Source organism: Chelonia mydas, chromosome 5 (genome assembly GCF_015237465.2).
Source record: "Chelonia mydas isolate rCheMyd1 chromosome 5, rCheMyd1.pri.v2, whole genome shotgun sequence".
NCBI lineage: Eukaryota > Metazoa > Chordata > Testudines > Cheloniidae > Chelonia > Chelonia mydas.
The window spans coordinates 25,486,633-25,505,461 of record NC_051245.2 but is presented as its reverse complement, the minus strand read 5'-3'; the positions used below and the strand labels follow the sequence as shown (position 1 = coordinate 25,505,461).

Below are 18,829 nucleotides of genomic sequence, written 5' to 3'. Positions count from 1 at the left end.
TTTAGTAAAGAATCTGGGATGAATTCACAGCATCACTCTCTTCTTTAAAATCTACTAAACTGTGTATCAGTCATTAGAGCATGAATTTCACCTCCCTCTCCCCCCACCCCCTCTTTATATGAACTGAAGTCACAGATGCCAGGAAAATAAATTTCCATGCAAGACATTTGAGCTCACAGGTATTGAGTAAAAATACAAAGTCAAAAGAAACTTTCATCAGGCTTGACAGGATCATATCACTATCTAACGTCAAAGACCTTTTAAATAGGGTGTTTCAAATGTGTCATGAAACCAACAAAGGGCTGATGAGCTATGTATCTACATAGGCTCTTATCCTGTCCACATCACCACAGTATCTGAGCAACTAAAACAAAGCAAAATTCCCTCTTAAAATAAGCTAAGATTTAGAGATAATTTTCACTTTTCTTCAATGCAAAATAAACGTTGCAAAAGTGGTTTCAAGTAAAACAGTGGTCATTTACAATACCTTTGAAAACTAAGACCTACACAAACAGAAATTGAAAAATTAATTACTCCTTTTCAAATGTCAACAGCAACCTAGCAAAATATTTGGTTTTTAGACCAGTCACACAATTCAAATATTTGTCAAACATTTCCCTCCATATAAAAAATTTGTTGGGGGTGTAACATACATCACTACTTAGTCTGTGCACCATCTGTAGGTAGTCTTCATTTGAGCCATGTCTAGAATTATCAGCATGGTGATTAGCTGAATTGCCAGACAACTGACTTGAAACTTTATTTTCATGTATGTTCCTCATCCCACCTGAGACAATGGGACTGGATACTGAAGCTGAAATAAGAAAATAAAACCATAATTATACAAATATTTAATATTAACAGGTTTTCTTAAGTCCAGTTATTGATAATACATGTAAGAGAGAGATCAACAACATGTTTGGCAATCAATTGAATTCACCAGCACTGCTTCAGCAACAAGTACTTACAAGCATTATGCATTAACATTTACCAGGGATTTATGATATTATACCAGTCTGACCAATTCTGTTTACTCAGTGAAATATACTTGTATAATATACAAGATTCTTTAATAAGTTAGACTTGCATTTAGTTACAGTGGAGAAGTTAGAGGCGTGAATAAAGGGTGAACACTTGGGGGTCAAGCCAGGAAACAATGCAAATAGCTGTAGAGACATTTGTTAATGACAAATGTTCCACTGGAAAGGAAAGATCAGAAAAATTCCTTGACTGAAGGTCAAAGATTCTATCATCACAAGATCAGACTAAAAAGCTCAAGCTATGTCTCAAAAGAAAATGTGAAGCAGCACAACAACAAGTAGGGAAAACAATAGGCCTATATTAACAGATATGTACAGAATGCATACTTCCTCATCAAGTCAATATAACTCATGGTAAATTTTGGCTGTATCTAAAGCATGGAAAAACAGTAATAAAAATTAAAATGGAGAAAGACCAAGAACATTTTATAATTTAGACTGCACATTCTAAATTATTCTAGGGAAATGTATATTTTTTGGCCATTTTTCTGGGTGTTCTGGCACAGAATTTGTTCTTGGTCATGTTTGTTTACAAGCTTATATCTTTGTTAGTTACCACAATTATGAAAATAATATATTACCACAAAGATTAGAAATATTGAACACACATTAAAAGTTCCTTCTCCAATTACCTCACTATGAGATGGGCATATGTAGGAAAAGTATCATTTCTGCTTTCCCCACAAATTCCTTGCAATGCTTTCAGGGGTGGCAACAAGGTCTTCATTCTTCTCTTTTGTCGGTAGCAGAGTAATATTCTGTTCTCCATACCAAGGATGGGACAGAAGCTAATATTTGATTTCAGTTTTATATGCCTTAGGACCAGTGCTTAATTTTGTTATGAAAGAATAGTGGGGCTCAAGCAATTATTACACATTCATAACTGATGCAGCAAGCCCAGAGGTGAACTGCTAAGCCTAGAGGTGCCGGGGCTCAGCCTGGCACAAATTAAGCACTACTTAGGACTTCCCATTTCATGATACCATAGGGTACACAGTCTATCTCCTGAGACACTATTTACTCTAGAATCTTACTAAACGTGAAGCTCCAGAGTATACAAACTGAAAACAAATGCAGGATACCTTTATTGCTTGCTGCGGTTGAGAGGATGGCTAAAAAGCCTCTCCTCTGAAAATTTATGTTAGCCAGGTGTAAGGTTTTGGAACATACTATTAAATATTTTTTGTTGCAGGGATGGAAGGTCATTTCTATACTCAACGGATTCGGCAGCCACTTTTGCCACAGTAAAATCATGGAGAATACTGTGACCCTAATTATAAGTAGAGACAGGCATGAATCAAACCCATCCCAAATGTTAATGGTCAGAGGAAAGCAAGGAGTTTGGAATCCAGATCAAGATCCAGACATTTTGTGCTGGCCCCTATTACTACCAACACCTTTAAAAAAAAAAAAAAAAAAAAAAAAGACAAATGTGACATCTTTGAACTTTGAGAGGGTTCAAAATCTGTTTTGTGGCTGGGCTGGATCGAACTCAAATCTTCTAACTTACTGTTAAAGCCTAACAACTGTTCATTCCCTGAAGTTATACAGGGGGGAAAAAAAACCTTCACGTTAAGTTTTCATCACTTCCCTTAATACATGAAATAGCGATAGATGACATACATAACATGAAATACAGAACTATCCTACATTTTCACCAAGTAACTAAGCCTTAAGAACAGCTTGTTTCAAGAAAATGCAAGTTATGCTCATAAAATGGTCTTAAAATGTTTGAAAACCACTTAACAATAAAAATTTCAGTTCTGTAAGGTTTTTTGATATTGCTGTATTCTATTTTTCTCCCAAACTGGGACAGAATTCCAGCTGATTTTTTTAAAGGGCAGTTAGGTAATTTTGCAGCCTATTGCACACTTTAGACAAATTCCTGCCTAACTTATTCACACACAAATCATGCTAACCTAATGCAATTTTGCACATGAACAGTGAGCAGGGTTTGGCCCTTTGAAAGGAATTACAGAACTGTGAAATATCCAAGCAAAGTTAAAGTTATCTTGAGTTCTGAGAATAGAACGATGATCTAATTACCTTGTTGCATCTGAGGGTGTGGTGTATAACTTGGAGGATGTGAATATGGCATGTATCCTGCTGGGCTTTGAGGAGCATATGGACTAGGCACTGGGCTGTTCTGTTGTGCCATAAATCTGTTACCAGAGCTTGTCTGTGGTGGCACAAACCGGCTAAAAACAAAACCCAATTACAAGTTAGGAAATCCATTGTAGGCATCGTATTTCTTACACTTATTTTACAAAATTTTACAAGACCAGCCATGTAATCCAGTGGAATCAAGAAACACCTATTAAGAGTAACATTTCTCACAAAATAGTTTACACCTTCTCTGATTCAATTATTTCTTAAGAGCTACATTTGCATTAATCAAAACTAACAGGGGAGAAAAAAAATCCATTCATAAGAACTCTACCTAGAAAAAGTAAATAGCTGTTTAAAGTTCTAACCAGGTATTACAGGAAAAATAAAATTTACAGTTTCCAGGCTTACTCATAGCTTACTAAAAACCTGAATGAAAATCAAAACCAAAGTTTAATTTTTCACGTGATGACTAGCTTGATTAGCATTATTAATTAATCCATATATTCACAGGTCTCATGGCATCTGGAGCATAAATTTGGCAATTCATTTTCAAACAATTCAGTTTTCTAAAATATATTGGAGTCCGTTATATCATTTTTGAAGACTTGTTGATGTCTATAGTTCTGTTACAAAATGTTTTATAGAGCCTGGGGAGCAAATTCCAGCACTTTGAACAAATTTGTGACAAAATTCAGCAAACTAAACTGAATATTAATTCTTTTTGTAATTAAAGTAACATGTCAGAGTGCTTATGTTTGACAATGCACTAGAAATTATTCTTTGGACACTGCCTGACTTAACATTTTAGCCTCACACAAAAGAAAAAAGTAGACAAAATAGTGGGCTTTTTCTTCTTGAGAAAATAAACAGGAATTCTTCTTCTGGATACAGTTTTAAAGAAATGACAGTACAGTATGCCTTCTAATGGAATATCAAGCAGAAGTATTAATGAAAATGAGCTAAGATATATGTCCCCCTCTTTTTCCCCTTTTCCTATCTACAGGCAGACTACAATGACCAGACTTTTCAACCAGGTGTTCTGGTCAAAATCCAGATGCTTGGCATCCCTATTTAAGCCTCTAGAAACCAAAGACCTTGCTTTATTCTAAAATATCACAATCTTGTTCCATGTGTCTATAGGGGACTTAAATCACATGATACATAAAACACATGAGTGTTCTATACCACTGAAAACTACCTGAGGCTGGGCAGAAGTCATTATCTTCTGTGTAGTCAAAGAAAACCAAAGTAATAGCCAAGTGGACTTTGAGAGGGGGAGGGAGGAGGCTATTCTCATTAGTGAGCACATGCAACTCCCATTAAAATTAACAGTTCAGTGTGGGCACTGAAAGGTAAAAAGATCCTTGAGAGGGCATTTTGATTTGTAATTGTTTAATTTAGCAGCTCGCCGATAAATATATAATACTGTAAATTAATAACTGGACATTCCAATAAGATTTCATAGAACTTTGTTTCTCTGTCAAAACTATACTGCTAATTTTAAGGAAAGTATTACCCACACAAAGAGTATTACCAGTATTACCCACTGAATTCAATAAACCTTGGATCCGCCCCATAAAGAGGACATAAATAAAGCAAAAGAGAAAAAGTGATTCAGGCAGTATACATTCTCTTTATAGGGCTAATCCAAGATTTATTGAATTCAATGGGCTTTGGATCAGGTCCTCTTTGTTTGGGTAGTACTCTCCTCTATTTTAGCAGCAAGTCTGCAACACACTTGTCATAACCAAAAAACTCAACATTCAGCCCTGGAAATAGCTCTTGGATAATGCAAAGAAAGGAGTAACTACGGAACAGGGAATTTGCTTTGTAAATTATTTTTGATATTGTGATTATACATGCATGATATTTTCCTTGAAGCTTTGTGTTCTTTTAATAGGTAAACAATCCCACCCCCTGACTTTGTTTAAGTAGTGCAGTCATGACTCTTTCCCCCGCCGCTCCAAAATATTGTTGATGTCTGATTTTACAACAGCAACTATCAATTACTTGTTATAAACTTAATGAGACTTAGGAGATGTAATGTATAATAGAGTTTTTGAATGGAACAAATACACAGCAATTGCTTAAAATAAAACTAAAGTTAAGACAAAGACAAACAGTAAAACAGGGAAACAGAAAGTACATTTTACAAGAACTTTTTTTTTTCGTCCCAGTACTTTCGTGTCTGAAATTGCCTCTGTTCTCTCTCAATCTTTGTGAAGAGGGTGCTTTATTTTTATTTTTGAGGGTTCGCCTCATTTAGGTGTGCAGCCCAAAATAACAAACACACAGAAAGGGACGTTATAAGGTTGTTACAAGGCGCTTTGTTTGTTAACTTGTAGACAATGCTATATGTAGTTTTATATTAAAAACATATCAGTGACTCCGAATTTTAAGATTTTTTTAAAAAAAAAATATCTACAAGAACATTTATTACAATGTAGCCTTCTCAAGGAATAAGACCAGTAAAGAAAACAAGCATTTTGCAAAACTAAAATATTTTCGGAGAGATGGGGCTTGGGGGGAGGGGAGTTGGGTGGTTGGGTTTTTTTGCAATACATAAAATCTAGAAAACTTTCCTCAACACCACTCCAAAAACCAAAAATATACCTTGAAGGGTGGAACAATTTTATTTGCCAAGTTACATTAAAGTATATAAATGCATTATGTAATGTGCCAAATAAAAGAGTTCTGAAGCTTAACAAAGCAAACTGTTTGTTTGTTAGTTATAAACCAAGGGTGTCAAGCATACAGCTCACATGCTGAACCTTCCCCATCCAGCCCCATCCAAAATTAACAAAGCTATCCAGACTGCAGCTGCCTTTCTTGATGCAGCTTAGAGGAGCTGGTATAGGCAGAGTTGAGAAAGAAGCCTATGTCTGACTGGCCATGGGTACCTGAGCCCGTCCTCTTCTCAGCAGTCCTTTGTAAAGCTGCTCTCACAATGCCCCATTGTATGGGCTTAAATAAGACCTCCTTCCTGCCCCTTTTACCTCAGTTCTGCTGCTGCTGCTGCCAAATCTTCAGGAGTGGGTCCCTTATCTCCCCCCACTTCTGCCCCAGTCCCTCCTGGTACCACAGCCAACCTCCCAATATAGGAGTGTGAGAGAGAATCCTCCAGAGGAGGATTCCCAAATTGAGGCAGAAGGTATGGAAAATTCACCAAAAATTGGTGAGGGGGTCATTACTTGTTAGGGAATGCACGGAGGGATGAATTAACTAACAAAGGACAGGAGGTTTCAATAAATGCATTTACCCTCTTAAAAGTCTGCATTTAAATACCATATTTAACTGTGCTAGCTAAAGAGGCTTGCTCTGTGGTTGGACAAGAATACAATGTTTGCCTCCTGACAGTGAAATTTTTACTTCCAACCCACAGACTCAAAAGAAGTTTGACCACCACTGCAGAATGGGTTTGACCCCTCCCCTATTGTAGACACTATATTACCTGGAAGGGCTATGTGAAATAGTGGTTTGTTGATAATTGGAAGATGCAGGACTACCATGCATGGAATTCTGAGAAAGTTTGTACTGTGGCATCATCATTCCTGTTTAAAAAAAAAAAAAAAATCAATGTTACCATATGTATACCTTGTACAGTTTCAACTCTTAGGTTTTTCCTATTTGAGGAACTACTTTTTGTAGGAATATAAAGTGTACACCCACCACATTAATATCCTGCACTTATAATTAAATTAGAAAAAACATTCACACACTCAGCTCCATTTAACATGTATATTTCATATTTATGATACATACTCATAAATGTATGTAGTAGATTATATATAGAATTCACTTAAAAAGAAGATCTATATCAGGAATGCATTTCAAAGGTAATTTCTTATATTTATTCTTTTTTTTCCATCTCCTATTCCTGTTGGCAAATACAGACAATGATAACTCTTTGTATTTTATAATAGGAAACCTGGATTACACATCACAGTTGAGTCAAACAGTAACAATTAATCTGTAATTAAACAATATTTCTTACAGTAGCAAGAAAAACACTTCTAAACTATTAAATTGGGTGGGAGGATTGGGTTGATATGAAGGGTCTAAAGCCAAGTAAAAAAAAGAAAGTATTGTTCTCCAACAGTATTTCCCAAATGACAGCACAGATAAATATGGCTCTACAGTACTACCCATGAAAATGAACTACTAATAAACCAGTGGCCTGTAACACACATCCAATATTGTTTATTTTTTCCAATATATTTATAAGTGTTTTTGTGCTTTCTAGTAAGCATCATACAATCAAACAAGAAACATTTTTTAAAAAACCAGTCAAATACTGCATACAGCCATGCAGTAATTTAAAAGACCTTGTACAAGAATAAATTGCAATAGCCCCCAGGGCAAAACACACTATCCACAAAGGAATCAATTCCAAAATACAGTAAAAGCTGTTTTATCCAGCATGTTGGGAGATTGGGGGGTGATGGAAGTGAAAAATGCCGGTTAACTAAAAGGGAGGGAGTTTCGATGCCGGGGGGACACTGGGTGCGGGTTCTGGGAGGGAGTTTGGGTACGGGAGTGGGCTCGGGCAGGGGGTTGGGGTGCCGGATGAGGTGCAGGGTGCCGGATCCAGGGGGCGCTCACCTTGGGCAGCTCCACGCAAGTGGGTACCTGTCCTGGCTGCTCCTAGGAGGAGCTGCAGCAGGCAGCTCTGCACGCTGCCCCTGCCCCACCCCGCACGCTGGCTCTGCAACTCCCGTGGGGGAAATAGCCAATCGGAGCTGCGGGGGCTGAGCCTGCGGGCAGAGGCAGTGTGCTGAGCCACCTGCTGCACCTTCGCCTAGGAGCAGCTGGGACAGGTCGCAACCTGAGGTGAGCGCCCGCTGGATCCGGCACCCCACACTCCCTCCCGTGCCCCAACAGGCTGCCCCGAGCCCCGTTCCCAAACGCCTTCCCAGAGCCCGTGCTCCACACTCCTTCCCATGCCCCAACCTCCTGCAGGGTGCCACGCCAACTGGACTATAAACCGGAAGATCAGAGCTTTCCGGTTGGTGAAGTGCCGGATAAAACAGCTTTTACTGTAATAAGAGCATGGGGTTGGAGCGGGAAAGGAAACAAAGCTGAACTGAAATGAAAGAAAGTGAAGGAGGGAACTAAAAATAGACCAAGTTAAATAAGGCAAACTTGTAGCATGGTTTAAACTTTATCCTGTGAGGGACTCCAGCAGATCTCTTGCCTCCTCCAACTGAATGCCCCCAGCAGAGAAATACATTTCTCAACCCAGTTCTGATTCAGCCTTAACTTACTAGTTGCAAACACCTGTATCCAGTGGTGAGCTGGAGCCTGTTCACACCGGTTCACTAGAACTGGTTGTTAAATTTAGAAGTCCTTTTAGAACCGGAGGCAGAGCGGAGGTGAGCTGGCGGATGGGGGGCGCGTGAGGAGGGCAACCTGCACCACAGCAGGTAACCCGGGAGGCACGCAGGGGAACTGCTCCCCACCCTAGCTCACCTCCGCCTCCCTGGGCCTCAGTGCGAAGCCGCCGCCTGCTTCTCAGCCCTTCTCAGCACGAACAGCTGATTCGCGGGAAGCCGGGGGGGTGGAGAAGCAGAGCGGGGTGGAGCGTTCAGGGGAGGAGGCGGAGTGGAGGTGAGGTGAGCTGAGGCCGGGCGTGGAGCAGGGCGGGGAGCTCTGCACCCACCAAATTTTTCCCATGGGTGCTCCAACCCCGGAGCACCCACGGAGTCGGCGCTTAAGGCTGCTCCCCCTGCCCCCCCCCCCCCCCAGCTACACTCCCCCGCCCCTAGGAGCCAGAGGGACCTGCCGGATGCTTCCTGGGAGCTGCCCCAGGTAAGCACCACTGGGACTCCCCACCTCGCCCCCCGGCAGGTCCCTCTGTCTCTTAGGGGTGGGGTGGGCACCCACTACGGTGGCCCATGAGACCCTCCTGCCCAGTTCTGGGGGCAGTCAAGGGACAGGGGAGGGGGGCATCAAGGAATGCAGGGGGTTGGATGGGGCAGGAGTCCCCGGGTGGCGGGGGTGGGCCACGACCCCCTCGTGGGATGAGGAGGGAACCGGTTGTTAAGATTTTGGCAGCGCATCACTGCCTGTATCTGTCAGGAAGGAACACAGGGCAAAAAGGCAATCTGTTAAATCATTTGGGCCTGGATTATGAAGCGCTTTATATATGAAGACCTTGAATTGTATCCCTAGGTATACAAACAGCTAGCATCTATCATGAAGGGTGAGTGTAACTGTGATGTATTGAAACTGTTAAAATTGTGATCTATCACTTCAGAGTCTCAGGGGTTTTCATAATCCTGTTTGCAGGCAGGGGGAGACTCTAGGGAAGCATGTAATCTGGACCTAGCAGCACTCAGTCTGCAGAGAGCTTAGAATACAGGGGGATGAGTTGTGCCTCTGTGTTAGGGAGAAGTATGCTTTGTTTCTCTGCTTTGGAATTCTTCATGCATTATCGTTCTGAATTCTAAGAAAAAGTAGTGTTACACTGCAACCTACCACAACAGCATCTAGGTTTTTATCTAACTTCTTAGAGTGTATGCCATGGACATAGCAATAACCCACTATCATGCCTATCCTAAGGAGCAAACAGCAGCTGTGTTTTGTAACTGTTCCAAACTCTGTATCATTTCAATATAAACTCAGTTATGGAGCATTACAGAAGTAGGAGTATGAATGGGAAATAAGTTATTTTTACCTGGAAATGTCCTTTCCTAGACCTTTGAACAACTACCTGCTATGATGAAGTAGGGAAACAAAATCTAAGGTGTGACCTGTATGTGGCTTTAAACGTCCTCTTAGAAATCATATCCTGAGTAGGTAGCTACCAAAGCTGTAATAAACACTAACTAAACTTTAAGTTAGCAAAAGCACTTCATAACAACTTTGGAAAATTAGCCCATTAAATGGGTGGGTCACTCTACTACATAAGGGGTTTGAGAAGGGAAGTTCATAAGTTGGGGGGAGGGTCCATTATGTCTTCAAAATGGGATGTTCATAGTGACTGCAATTCCTGGGATGGTGAATGATTAATTATATACATATTTCAAGTCTCAGGGACATGACCAGTTGCTGAAATATAATTTGTTGTAAAATTCTCCTACCAAAAGCTAACAGCAGCAGACAAGATGGACACTAGTGTCTTCAAAACAAAGTTACTGCTTTGCAGATTTCCTTAAAATGAAGCATTCAACCCTTCTGACCATCAAATCTCTGCCATTTCCCAGCTGAGTGTGCATCAATACCCACAGATGGAGTTGCCTCCCTACCTTTGCAAGTTTCCAAGACTCTTGATTTAATCCATCTTCCTATTAGGCTGTTTTTACCAGATGGCTAGCTGATACAGAACATGACTTTAATTTCTGGAGGCCTCAACCTTGGACAGATATATTTTGGTCACCCTTCTAGCATCTAAGGTGTTCAAGGGACTCAGAAGGACAGTAATACCTCCACCCTTTTGTCCTGAGGAAGAAAAAGTTAACTTTCAGCATTAATCCTGGGTCCGTTGTGATAAGAATCTCATCCTGTAGTACTGAGGCGCCATGGATAAGGACACATTTCCAAAGCTCTCTTTGAAGAAGTGATAACAGTTAAGGAGGAGATCCTGATTATGAGGGAAAAAAGCAGGGCTTACCAGGAGCCTGTTAACCTGGGAAGGATTTATCAATGATGTTGTCCTTAGTAAATGGAGGAAATACTGGTGGCTAGCAATCAGCTCAGTTCTTTCCCAGCTCATCATGCTCAAAATTGCTGAAGCGTGTTTTGTAAGGGTATGTGGTTTTGGACCTATAAATAAGGTACACTGCATGTACTCCAGGTTATGCTTTATATTTGCAAATTATGCACGTGTGTCATTTATAACAGGAGTATCTGAATTCTGCTTGTGTGTATTGATTTCTTTCAAGAAAACATAAGCATAGCAGAGAGTTTTGGGGAGTTCCTGGAGAACTCATTTTCTATTTTTCAAATTCTAGGCTTGTAGACAGCAAATTAGGGCTTTGGTGGGCAGATTTTTGGCACAATTGCTAGGTGGTCTGATTTGAGGCTGCATTACCAGAGGGGTAATCTGCATCTGGATTAAGTCTAAGAACCATGTCACCAAGTGAAGTGAGGCACAATTGTTACTGAGACTTGGTTCTGCTGTGATCTTTTTAGTTATGGATTGTTTTGGGAAGGAACACATGGAGAGTGGCTCCAAGGGTCATGAAAAGCAGCATCTTTCACTACTGCTTCTAAGTCCCCATCTTGTTAAGGATATATGAGTTTTTGACCTTGAGGTGAATACGTTTAAGCTCAGCAATCTGAAGACTTGGGTGATACAATGACTCTCTCACTCAGGAACTATTCACCCTGGATCTCTCACCATCCTGCTAATCCAGTCCATTATAATATGCATCATCTGATATGTAGGGTCCAAAGTATATGCAGGCTTTCTCCCATTTCAGTAGTGAGCTGGCCTCCTTGTGAAGAGTTCAAAACTTTGTTCCCCCTTGTCTGTTCACATATCCCATTGTTGTAGCCTTGCCCGTCATGACTGGTACAGACACATTCTGCAGGTCTAGAAAGATAGATAGGTCCATCAATGGCTATTAGCCAGGATGGGCAGGGATGCAAAACCATGCTCTGAAGTGTCCCTAGGCTCTGTGTGCCAGAAACGGAGAATGGGCGACAGGGGATTGGCAACTTGATGATTACCTGTTCTGTTCATTCCCTTTGAATTATCTGGCATTGGCCATTGTTGGCAGACAGGATACTGGGTTGGATGGACAATTGATCTGACCCAGTATGGCCATTCTTATGTTCTTAGAAGTGAAGTAGCATGGCGCTAATTGCTTCAAGCTCCACCACTTTATATGTTTTTGCTGTCCATTAGTTCATGTGTCCTGTGTTATCTGACACTTTAAAAACGAGTCCCAAAACTGAGCAAGCTTGAAATTGGTTGTTACTGCCATTTGACCAAACTACAACATTAGGTGGCCTGAAATGAACCTATGGAATGGGTCCACCAGTGCAACAACTGGAGCATAGAGTGTGAAACCTCTTCCTTGTAGCTAAAGTTGGACAAAACTGAAGACTCAGGAAGCAGGATTTTTGTACTGACTTCACATGAAAACATTACCATTGAAGAGTTTCCACACACAATATTAGTATGCTGCTGAGTTGCATTCGGGCTCTTACTGATGCCATGGGTGCAACTGACAGCTGTTGAATTAGGTCCAGAATATTTTCTTGTTTCTCATTGGAAATGACAACCTTATCTTTGGTTACTATTGTATTATGTCCAGAATTACTTGCAGGTGTTGCTGCCAGATCATACTTCTTCATGTTCACCACAAACTCATACTCCTCTAGGAAGATTACAATTGATTTTGTGACTTTTATGCCCCTTAAGAAGGGCTTTGATTAGAAGGTGATGCCATTTGCAAGAGACAGTCAAAATTCTCTCATCCAATGTTCATATTATGGTGGGGGAGACGGGGAGTAATCTGATAACACTGTCACGCCTAATTTTTACAAGTTAGTTTTCTTAGTGCATAAGCACTGTTTTTTGAAGAAATGCTGTATTTTTACCACCTTTTAGGGGAGCTGTTTCAGGTAGCAGGGGATTAAAGTTCTCTGCTTTAATCTCTCTAGAGTCAATTCTTGGAGTAGAGTTGCTGCCTGGGAATAGGGCATTGGTATTTTGGCTAAGATTCCTGAAAGAGGTGATTCCCTGCTTGCTATTTGACCATCTCTGTGTAGGGACTGGTGTACGTATCGTAAATAAAGCCAGTTATACTAAGAAAATTTCTAGACTCTGCATCACTGATTTCTCCTCCAATGGGAAACTGACCTGGCAAGGCCATTTATTCTGCTACTGTTCAGCAGTGGGGAGGTACAGGTGTCTGAAGCCAGAAAGAGTTCCTAATGAGAAACTATGAGTTGTTATTCCTGTTGCACTGAGATGAACATGTAGTGGGAGAGCTCAGAGAAATCAGAGCTGCCCAAGAGTCAATAAATTCCCCTACTGGACCAACTTCTGTTGGTGAGAAAGAGAAGCTTTTGAGCCTACACAGTGGTCAGGTCATGACCTGAGCTCTGTGTATGCTCAAAAGCTTGTCTCTCTCATCAACAGAAGTTGGTCCAATAAAAGATATTACCTCACCCACCTTGTGTCTCTAATATCCTAGGACCAGCACAGACACAACACTACATACAATAAATCTCTCTGTCCAGTAATTATATCAAGAACTGAGGAAGGACCTAAAACAGGGCCTGAAGGCCTGGCAAGATTACCAGTCTGAGTCACAGATTTCTCCTGCCATAGTAAATGAACCTGCAAGGCATAGAAATCTGCTACTGCTCAGCACAGGTCCTACACTGCTATGGCTATGCTGAGGTTCCCACCAGTTTTGACACTGGAACAAACTTAATTGATGTTTTTAAACTAGTTTGTATTTTTTGGTAAGTTTATCCAGTGTAGGCAAGACACATGAAAGACATTCAGGTGATCTCTTTGCAACTCAAATCCTTGCATCCACCACTAGACTATCTACTTTTAACTAATGTGGGGAGTGATTGGGCAGCCCTGTGAAGTTGCACCCTGCAAAATAAGAGAAAAGGAGACAGAGAGATGTGCTAAGTATAAAAGCCATATTTATGAATTTCAGAAGATGCACTTCCTGTAAGAGTAAAGAGAGAGTTCTAGAACTGAGCTGCCTTGTCTTCTTTTTGAATGTATCTATGCTAGAAAAATTAATAGGCATATTATAGTAGTAGCTCATAATGGTACAACTCTGCAACTTTAACTGAACAAGTCTAATGACATAGTGGCAAATGCCTAAATTCTATCTATATCAGTGCTATATCAATACAACTGCATCACTGATGGCAATAACTGAAATAAAGGTACAAATATTTCTTGTATAGATAAATCCTGTTCCCACTCCTCCCTCTTTTCTTGTTCAGCAGGGAAGAGATCGGATAATCCTCTTGGAATGCAGCAGTTATTACCTACCTGGTAGGTGTGAAGTTCTGCATTCCAAGAAGATTAACAGTTTAACTAGCTGAGAGTTGGAGTGAAAGTCTCTCTAATTGCACTGAAGAAGTTTGAGAGTGTATATCATTTTACTATAGAGGCATTTTCACTATATCCAATAATATGGGATGAAAAATCCTTGACTCCCACTAAACTTGTGTAATTGGGCTTTATGTGGTTGTCTTGTACAAGTGCTGGTGGAGGAGACAAACTGCACTGTCCAGCTGAGGGGTACATGAACAGCAGTTCACTGCCCCTGCTTCATTCTTGGAGGGGTGGGGGGAGTAGAAGAGGGTGCAGGGATGCAGGAGGGGGGATGGGTGTCAGTGATAGGAACCCCCAAAATTGACCATTCAGACCATACTAATATCAGGAAGATAACTATAGCATGAAGGGCCTTTCACAGGCCACCATTTATACACTTTTCACTGTATATATAAAAAAAAGAGTTGGCAAGTCAAATATTAAACCTATACGAAGCAAACAGAAAACTGACAAAGTATACACATTTTTTGAGGAGAGAATGATTATTTTAGAATTTACAAGTAAATCCATTAGTTTATGAGTTAATTGAAAACTTAATTTGTAATTTCTTTGACCTGAATGACTTTAATTGCAGAACATGCAGACTTTTCCACCCTTTTGAATATAAATTAATTTTGAAATTAGATTGAATTTAAACTAAATTAATGACTTTTTCAATCCACTGTTATGATTATAAAGACTATAGGTGGCCAAGTAGAGCTCATAACTGTTGGCCACCGTGACTGAGAAAGTTCAAGCAATTACTATCTTTCCTCTATAGCAATTATGAATGCAACAATTGTATTGGGTGTAATGATTCTGAAGGAGTCTGAATATGTGTCAGAGTTCTCACTGGTAGAACACCTGGCCCACCTGTCACTTCTCTTTAAAGGTTCTCTTGCCACACATGTTTGGGCATGTGTACTTGAAAGGCTATGGCTTTGAGGCCTCTGCACCAATATGCACGAGTCAGCACTGCTGTGGAAACAGAGGGAGGAATGCCTGGGAAACAGTTAAAGCACAGGTTTCAGAGTAACAGCCGTGTTAGTCTGTATTCGCAAAAAGAAAAGGAGTACTTGTGGCACCTTAGAGACTAACCAATTTATTTGAGCATAAGCTTTCGTGAGCTACAGCTCAAGTGAGCTGTAGCTCACGAAAGCTTATGCTCAAATAAATTGGTTAGTCTCTAAGGTGCCACAAGTACTCCTTTTCTTTTTAGTTAAAGCACAGAAAGACTGCAACTTGGGGACTGGCTTTCCCCCATCTCTCTACATATTGCTAGTCACTCTAACACAACCTCCTAAAGTAATAAGTCAAATTGCAAATTAACAGCCAGCTTCAGTTATCTTGTTCAGCTCTGGTGAGCCAAAGCAGCTATAAACCCAACTTTCATTGGCTAATACACTCTGGTTACTTTGCACTGAACTGGTATGCAAGTAAATCTCCCCTTAATATTAAAATAAAAAAAATTAATGTTCACACTATGCATCTTTAAAATATTATAAATATCAGATGGTAGCATTCCCTTTGGGTTTCTTGTTTACTGTTTGTGTATGCATTTTTAAAAAAACAGTTACACACCTTTTTCATTAACGGTTGTTCCTTTGAGATGTGTTGCTCATGTCCATTCCATTCTAGGTGTGCGCACACCCATGTGCATGGTCATCAGAGATTTTTTCCTTAGTGGTATCCATAAGACCAGCTGTGATTCCGCCTTGAGTGTCATGCTCATGTGTCGGTATATCAGGCACCGCTGGCCCCACGTCCTCCCAGTTCCTTCTTGCTGACAACTCCGACAGGGGCAGGAGGGCAGGTAATGGATTGGACATGAGCAACACAGCTCACAGAACAACAGTTATGAAAAAGGTGGGTAACAGTTTTTTCTTCTTAGAGTGCTTGCTCAAGTCGATTACATTCTAGGTGACTCACGAGCAGTATCAACGGAGGCGGGCTCATAATTCACGGTCCTGCAACTTGCAGCACTGCTCTGCCAAAGCCAGAGTCATCTTGAGCTTGCTGGGTCAGCACATAATAAGACGCTAACGTGTGGACAGACAACCAGGTAGCAGCCCTACAGATCTCTTGGATTGATACCTGTGGCAGGAAGGCTGCTGACAACACTTGTTCCCTAGTCGAGTGTGTTTTCACAATCACCAGCGGAGGCGCTTTCGCCAGCTCATAGCAGTAGTGGATGTAGGCCGTGATCCAGGACAAAATCCTCTGAACAGATACTGGGCGACCCTTCACTCTGTCTGCCACTGCAATGAACAACTGCGTTGACTTACGGTATGGCATTGTTCTATCTATGTAGAAGACAGCACCCTCCTGACATCCAGGGTGTGTAGCCTACGCTCCTCATCTGATGCAAAAGGCTTTGGAAAGAAGACGGGCAAGTATATGTCCTGATCAGTATGAAAATGGGAAACAACCTTGGGCAGAAACGCTGGGTGCGGTCGCAGCTGGACCTTAATCCTTGTAGAAGACCGCATAAGGTGGCTCCGAAGTAAGGCCCCTGATCTCGGACACCCTGCAGGCTGATGTTATAGCAACGACAGCACACAATTCAAGTCCGGGGAGAAGGGGGGCTGGAGAGATGCTGGAAGTGCGAGTACAGATGCTCAGACCTTTCAAAAACCATGTTGTCATGTCGTGAGTGAAGCTCGACCTGCTGTGGAATGGAGGATGGAAAGCTGAGATAGCGGCCAGATGGACCTTGACTGATGACAGGAGTTTGAGGTGCAGCAGATAATCCAGGATCTCCCGCAGCGGGGCCTGCTCAACCCGAATACGCCATTCCGAGACCCAGCATGTGAATCTATTCCATTTGGCCAAGTAAATCACTCTGGTGGAGGGTTTCCTGCTACCCAGCAAGACCTGCTCGACATGGGCTCAGCATGCCCATTTGTCCATGCTTAGCCATGCAGTAGCCAAGCTGTCAAGTGCAGGGACACTAGATTTGGATGCAAAAGGCTGCCATGGTTCTGCAACAGCAGATCTAGGCAGAGGGGCAGCTGCAGCAGGGCAGCTACCGAAAGGCTCAGCAACGCGCCGAACCAGTGCTGGTGAGGCCACGCAGGGACTATTCGGATAATTTTCACCCTATTTTGCCTGATCTTTACAAGGATTCTATGAATCAGTGGCACTGGCGGGAAGGTGTACATTGATGACCACGGAATGAGAAAGGCATCTGACAGGGAGTGCCTGTCCATTCCCAGGATTGAACAGAACACTTGGCATTTTCTGTTCTGCCTGGACATGAACAGGTCCACCTGGGTAGTCCCCCACCTCTGGAAGATTATGCTGACCACCTCCAGATGGAGCGACCACTCAAAGTGAGAGGAGAAAGTCCTGGTGAGGTGATCCTGGTTCCAGACAGGTGCACGGCTATCAGATGAATGGCCGCACACAAAAATCCCAAAGGTAGAGAGTTTCTTGACGAAGGGCTGAAGACCTGGCACCTCCCTGACTGTTGATGTAACACATCATGGCAGTGTTGTCCATCAGGACCTGCACCACCTTGCTATTCAGATGGGGCAAGAACACCTGGCAGGCCAAGCGAACTGCTCTGAGCTCCCTGACGTTGATATGGAGGTCCAGGACATCCCACAACCAGCAGTCCTGGGTGCTCAGTTCGCCCAGGTGGGCTCCCCAATCCAGGTCCGAAACACTGGAGACCAGGGTCCGCGACGGGGATGGGGTCATGAAAGGGACTCCCTCCATCACCAACTCAGCGTCCAACCACCAATCCAGAGATGACCCAATGTGGTCCGGATCCTGACTATCAGGTCTAGGTCATGCCTGTTGGGAATGTAGACCAACACCAGCCACGCTCGCAGCGGCCAGAGATGGAGCAGAGCATGGCTGACCACATATGTACACACAGCCATCTGGCCCAACAGCTACAGGCGGGTGTGAGCCGTGGTGAGCGGGTGGTTCTTTACATGGAAGATCAGATCCGACATGGCCTGAAAACACACTTCCGGAAGGAAGGCTCTGGCTCGCGTGGAGTTGAGAACCACCCCCAATGAACTCTATTCGCTGGACGGGAGTTAAGGTGGATTTTTTTCTCATTTATTAACAGGCCCAGAGTGCGGCAAGTGGCATGCACCAGATCGAGGCTCCTCTGCACTTGTTCCCGAGACCTGCCCTTGATGAGCCAGTCATCGAGATATGGGAAAACCTGGACCCCTAGGCATTTCAGATAAGCAACCACTAGCACCATACATTTTGTGAACCCCCTGGGGGCCGATGAGAGGCCAAAGGGCAGCAATGTGAATTAGAAATGGCGCCAGCCCGCTACGAAACTGAGGAAGCATCTGTGACCTGGAATATGGAAATAAGCATTCTTTAAGTTGAGGGCACTGTATCCATTTACCAGATTCAGGAAGGGGATGATAGAGGCCAGGGAGACCATGCAAAACTTCAACTTTTTGAGAGACTTGTTGAGATCCCCCTTTTTGCCATCAGAATTAGGAAGTAGCCGGAACAGAAACCTTTTCCTTTCATGTCCCGAGGGACCTCCTCCACCGCCCCCAGGCACAGGAAGTTCTTGACCTCTTGCATGAAGAGTTGTTCATAAGAAGGGTACCTGAAGATGGATGGGAAAAGGGAGGGTTGGAGTGGGGGCGGCTGAAAATTGCAGGGTATAGTCACGAGTTAC

The 18,829-nt window shown here is 42.3% G+C and overlaps 1 protein-coding gene across 10 annotated transcripts in view; it reads right to left on the bottom strand.

Annotated features, from left to right (window-relative positions):
- NIPBL (NIPBL cohesin loading factor) overlaps nucleotides 1–18,829 on the bottom strand; it is a 296,589-nt gene that overhangs the window by 144,593 nt on the left and 133,167 nt on the right. For all 10 annotated transcript variants that reach the window (XM_037902677.2, XM_037902676.2, XM_007065740.4 and 7 more), the window contains exons 5-7: nucleotides 6,601–6,700; nucleotides 3,087–3,238; nucleotides 654–814 (exon numbers count right to left, since the gene is read on the bottom strand). In XM_037902677.2, the coding sequence (XP_037758605.1) occupies nucleotides 654–814; nucleotides 3,087–3,238; nucleotides 6,601–6,700 (413 nt within the window). The remainder of the gene's footprint in view (nucleotides 1–653; nucleotides 815–3,086; nucleotides 3,239–6,600; nucleotides 6,701–18,829) is intronic.